Source organism: Ambystoma mexicanum, chromosome 5q (assembly GCF_040938575.1).
Source record: "Ambystoma mexicanum isolate Mex_15411 chromosome 5q, UKY_AmexF1_1, whole genome shotgun sequence".
Taxonomy (NCBI): domain Eukaryota; kingdom Metazoa; phylum Chordata; class Amphibia; order Caudata; family Ambystomatidae; genus Ambystoma; species Ambystoma mexicanum.
In genome coordinates this window covers 1270266786-1270272785 of record NC_090933.1, presented here as the reverse complement: position 1 = coordinate 1270272785, position 6000 = coordinate 1270266786, and the positions used below count along the sequence as shown (strand labels likewise).

The 6000-nt window shown below is 43.4% G+C and overlaps 1 protein-coding gene across 1 annotated transcript in view; it reads right to left on the bottom strand.

Annotated features, from left to right (window-relative positions):
- Window positions 1-1749: 1749 nt before the first annotated feature.
- Window positions 1750-6000, bottom strand: part of CYC1 (cytochrome c1) — a 235021-nt gene continuing 230770 nt past the window's right edge. The window contains exon 7 of the mRNA XM_069621810.1: window positions 1750-2235. Within this exon, the coding sequence (XP_069477911.1) occupies window positions 2131-2235 (105 nt within the window). The 3' untranslated portion in view covers window positions 1750-2130. The remainder of the gene's footprint in view (window positions 2236-6000) is intronic.

Here is a 6000-nt window from a genome sequence, read left to right as displayed (position 1 = left end):
TGTCATGTCCAGAGTAGATTACGCCAATAGCCCATATCTAGGTATGCCTGAACGACTTCTAAAAAAAAAAAAAAAAACTACAACGCATACAAAATGCAGCAGTCAGACTGCTCCTCAAACTACCCCGAAGAGAACACATCACACCTGCGCTAAACACACTAAATTGGCTACCAATTAAACAACGAATCAAATTCAAATCAATGTGCATCACGCACAGAGCAATCTACAACCAAAGTGCAGGGTTCCTGAGAGACAAATTACGCTTACACCACCCAGCAAGAACGCTCAGATTGAGCAAACTCAGAGGATCTTCCTCTCACCTCGCACCAAAAACTTGGAATGACTTACCAAAGAGCATACGTAACAAGAAACCACCTACTATTCAGGAAACTGTTAAAATCCTGGCACTTCACTGCATAACTAGAAGAACACCCACAGGGTAACGCACGCAGCTGAAACAATGAGTGATGATACCGATTCCGGATCCCACCAAGCAATCAACCACAAGCAGAATCTAAGGAAGACCATCTACGACATACCAACTACAAACTGAGAGATAGGTATGATAGGATGACACTAAAGACTGAATACATAGACCAAGACGGAAGGACAAGAACAATTCATCAATAGCACCCTGGCCCCGAATTACACCCAAGCTCCAACAAACCACTGTCTAAATAGGTAACGAGGAATAGGGGGCAGCCAATCCAGAGCCCCAACACCAGGGGGGGGGGGGGAGATAGCCACTCCCAACCCCACCATATTAAGTTCAAATGCAACACGCCCAGAAACCAACCGTGCCATCACCCACAACAGTTAGATGGTCAAGAAAGGAAATCAGCAACTAAGCCTACCCATATAAATGCTAGTTAAATAGAACAAGATCTGCTAGAACCAGACATACAACCCACTAACCAAACTTCAATTCTCTGCAAACCTAATTCACCGGAAAATCCACACAACCATTTCTCGCCCAGCAAACCATAACGCAGCAACAGCACACAAGGTCTTGCTCCGGTCCAATACTCGCACCAAAGCTCAACGCACATGGAATCCAAGCTGAAGCCGCCAACAGCATCCCCCTCTCTCTCCCTCTCCCAGACTAATCTAACCCGCCCGCCTTGTTTTACAGATCTGCATGGGGACCAACTGCGCTGGTGACGGTGCATGATATAAATACCTTTAACATAACTAATACTTTGATTAGCACATTATGTTATTTCACTATAGATAAAGTATATTGCAATGGCTGGTTTTACCCACATACCCTTCCCTCAGAAACCCACCCCCATTGACGGCACCAACTTGCCAGTCACAACGTATTCATCCCCAATCAATTAACATCCTACATATTTTGGTTAGAGCTCTGCCATCGCCCAGGTAATTTGAGGTCGCTCCAGTTTCCCACTAGAATCTTTACCCTATGTGAAGCACTAGGAGACCAAGCACAATTGCCCGAGTGGCGTTAGTAAAAAAACATTTGCAGCAGCCGACTGCCTCCACAATGTGGTGGTGATGCTCGGGTGTTGGTTTTGCATTAGTCTAGTGCCTCTAAGGGAGAGGTGAAGAAATGAGCTGCATTGTATATTCATTAGGAATGGCAGATGTGTAAAGATAAGGCACATTTAGCTGGACTCGTGGTGATGGGGAATCAGACAATGAAACACAAAATCATGCACATACTTTTTAATCAGCACTGCTTTCATACAACTTTCCAACCAGTCAAATAAAAAGCAAAGCAGATGAGACTTGGATTTAAAAAGACACCATCCAAATTTATTTGCCTCCCTTTATAATAATCAAAAGGAGTAAACAATCAATTTGTCTTGGAGCCCCACATTCTCTGCCTCCCAAGTCCCTTCTTTTCAAAGCCTGGCAGGCGATTGGATTCTGTGGACCACAGCGATGAGGAAGACACTCAAGACCAAAGTGAGAAAAAACAACGGCAGAGTCATCAATAATAATTATATTAACAAAGATACATTTTTTTCTGACTCTGCGAACTTCGGTTCGGGTTTAGGATGCAGGTGAACGGCTGTAAATGGCTTTCTGCACCGTGGTGGTGTAGCCAGGCGCAGACAGGCCACATATGGAGCGAGTTGAGTGCCAAGGTGTGGTGCTTTTGGTGTTTTACTTAGGCGGCCTGTACGCAATCTTCCTGCTCTTTAACACAGACCACTTGTGCCTCTTCAAGTAGTACATCGTGGGAAGAATGATGGCAGCAATCATCGCCACCTATGAAAATCAAGCAGGAGAGAACAAAAAGTATAAGATGCATTATATTCCAATCAAGTTCAGTAGAGAAGAGCTCCTTCACAGTACTACATGTTAACGAGTATAAAGGATAGCTCCACCCGGCAGTAAGAGTCAGAGTGCCAAGAGAACATCCCGCCCCCGCCGGCTCGAATCAGAAACGTTACTCAGGCAATCATCTTCTGAAAACGTAGACTTTAATTGGACCCATCATCAAGTGTAAGACATTAGTACATTTGAAAAATTGTTTAGGCCCAACATCTTTAAAGATGCAAAGAATTGCCGATTTAAGAGTCTGCAGAGGACGCCCATCCAAACATTAGAAACAAAATACTGTAGAGAAGCAAGCAGACACCCAAAGACACCCCTTAACTCGCTAAAGAAGCAGCTTTCCCTCAGAAAGGGCATTCCATATAAGGCAATTCCAGCACAGACCGGGTAGGAAGAAGGCCAAAGAATGGTATGGCTAAAGGACAGGCAAAATCTCATGGCAAGTCAACCTGATTGCTTGCCAGTCTCAGGAGCCATTTGTAGTAAATGCAAAGGTGCACAAGGAAAATGTTCAAAAGACGGTAGGAAAAGATCTGCTGCAACTAGCCCAGCCAGACCACATTGTATTTTCAACCCAAAAGTTACAAACAAAAGATACAGGGATACAAAGTATCCTAACCGCACTTCACAGTGGTGTGTGCAGTTGTAAAAATACAAGAAATCCATAAACAAACGTAGTTTCGAAGCACTGACAGTCTTATGGACTGATCAATCAACCAATATAAATGAGCATAAGCAAGGGAACTAAAGCAGAAGGCTTTACTTGCATCCATAAAGTCAGGGTAGGAGTCCAAGCACAAAAGAGCGTCCCATACAGGTCTATGAGAGGAAAGCAACAAAAAACTTTTCCAACAAGCAGTGGTATGTTCCGAGTGTCCAGTTTTCAGGACCAGTCCAATGAAGCCAAGAACCGCAACTAGCCTACCCAAAAAAAAAAAATCCCAATGCCTGAAGTTCCATGCACTCAAGACCCGTGGACTTTCTTCAATGGAACCAAGGTACAAATCTAGAAGGCCCATCCATTATAGGAAATCCTACGGAGGTCCCCGAGTGAATTGGAGTACATACTGTTGCAGCCTGCCCCCATGTCATAGGGTTCTATGGACAAAGTCCTAGTTGTATCTCTCCCTTTGCCTAGTTTTGAACGTGTTCTGCCCTGGTATCCTCCCATGGGGCTGATCTAAAGTGGTTGGATTGGGAGAGGGTCTGTTAAAGACCTTTTTTACTAAACTTTGGAATACTCAAACTTCTTGTTGACTCCAGGCAACTTGTGTTCAACTACCCAAAGAGGTTTAGCCTAAGGAAAATACATATTGGTACCTGTGACTAAGGACAATACGACCCTGCCTTTCTAGCTAGAGAAGGACTTGCTTAGGATCTTGTTTGTAAGGTTTTGTACAAGGTTTGCCAACTCCATTATTTTCAAACTATTAGTTCTCAAGTGTTGATTACTTTTTATGCATTCACTTGCTTTGCTACACTTTAGTACCTTGAAATATATCAAACTATTTAAAAGTCAAGTGTTAATCCTCTTGGCAGACTACATCAAGGTGAATATGTATACAATAGTAGTGAAAGTTGGGCGTTTCGTACCTGCAATTTTTCACTGATAAGTGTTTGACTAAGGCTTAATTAACTATTTTGATAGCTTCTGCCCAACTTGTATTGGAGAGCTCCGTGTGTACTTAACTGAATACTTGACTACCTTCACAGCTATCCAATCCACCATAATCAAACAGGTTGACTGTGCTTTGGAGTAATTATGATCCCAAAGATCATCCAGCTGTCCTCGCCATCATTGACCCTAGCACTATTTAGCCTGCTGCACATGGCCTTTACTATGACCTGCATTAGATACACCCCTTGCCCGCTAGCGGACAAAAACTGCCGATTTAGGGCCAGATTACCTCGCCTCTACGAGGCACCCAATCACAAGCTCATAATACCCAACCAGAAACAGATTGTAAACGCCCCTGATATCAAAGCTACACCCAACTTCGATACTGAGAACTCGCACAGAATACTGATCTCAAAGCCTCGCTTTCCTCAAAACCAAAAGTAACTCCTCTCCATCTAAACCCATCCTCAACAGCCCACAGGACCCTAAAAACTTGACTATCATCTCTAGTGCTCTGATGAACACTAGGTCGCTAGTGGCTCACGCTACCGAAATAGCAGACACTATCTACACTGAGAACCCCGACATCCTAGCCATCACAGTCATGGCTGCATGACGCTGCACACCCTGCCCTCACGCTTGCAGTCCCTGAAAATTACCAGCTATTTAGAGCAGACCGACTTAATGCCAAAGGAGGCAGTTTAGCCCTCATAGCTAAATCTGGCCTTTCTATAAGACTTGTACCCTCGCCTTCAATCAATTCTGCGAACTGCTCACTGCCAAACCCCCATATCTAATTGCTGTACTCCATTTACCTACTCTATAGACCCCCGGGGCCTATCAGCACCTTTGAAGAAGACAGATCTAGTATCCTAGCAAACACTAAAGATTCCTCACAAATATTACTACTGGGTGACTTCAACCTCGGATTCAATGACCCTGCAGACAAAAATGCCCAGTCAGTAGCTAATATCCTGCGAGAAGAAGGACAACCACAAAGAGTATCCCCCAACTACCCATGACAAAGGCAGGACCTTAGATTGGGTAGCGGACCAAAACTGTGAAACCTCCATCACTAAGGTCACCCCACAACACTGGACTGATCACAATCTGATCACCTTCACCTTAGCCACAGCTAATCAACGGCCTAAAAACAAAGCTATGGCACCTCATCTTCCTACTAGAAGTAGGAAGAATATCACCCCGGAAAGCCCACTTCCTCACATCCCTCCATCACTTAACTCACTCCCAGTTACCTCTGACCCCAATCTCATGGTCAAAGCATATATCAACACCATTTCCAATGCGTTAGACACGATTGAACCTCTTAAAATGCATAGAAGCAAACATTTTGCACACCTTAATGATTGATTCTCACCTCCCCTCAAAAACCTGAGACTACAAAAAAGGAAATTAGAAACCATATAGCGACACCCCCCCCCCCCCCCCAACAGATGAAAACAAATCAATTTTAAATTTGCCAATAACTACAAAAAGGAAATAATCCGTACCAAAAAACCCTCTACAATGAAAGAATTTCAAAAGCCAACTCTAATACAAAAGAATTATTTGTGATACTACGCGAAATGGAATCCCCTATTCCGAGGACAAACTATGGTGCACAAGCATACAGAATGCTCCAGCTAACAAAATAACTACTCCAAAACAAGATAGCAAACAAAAAAGCCTCCCTAAATAATCTTGAGCCACATCCGACCATCCTTTTAGAAACTAATAGAACATTTGAACCATTTAGATTCAAGAAAATATCCATCCAGGAAACCGAAAAAATTCTCTTCTCTAAAACCGTCCAATTGCCAAGGTGATAACTGCCCCACACAAATAATCAAAGAGGCAGCGAGAGACGTTGCCCCATTCATCTCCAAACTCATCAACGCTTCCTTTGCGACCAACACTGTCCAGAGCAATTTAGAAGAATCTTGGGTTTTATCACAACTTTAAAAAAAAAAAACTCTAGATGCTGCCATCCCAACTAACTACAGGCCGATTACTACAGTGCCTTTTCTCCTTAAAATAATCGACAAAGTAGCATACTTGCAAATACAGTCCTACCTTGA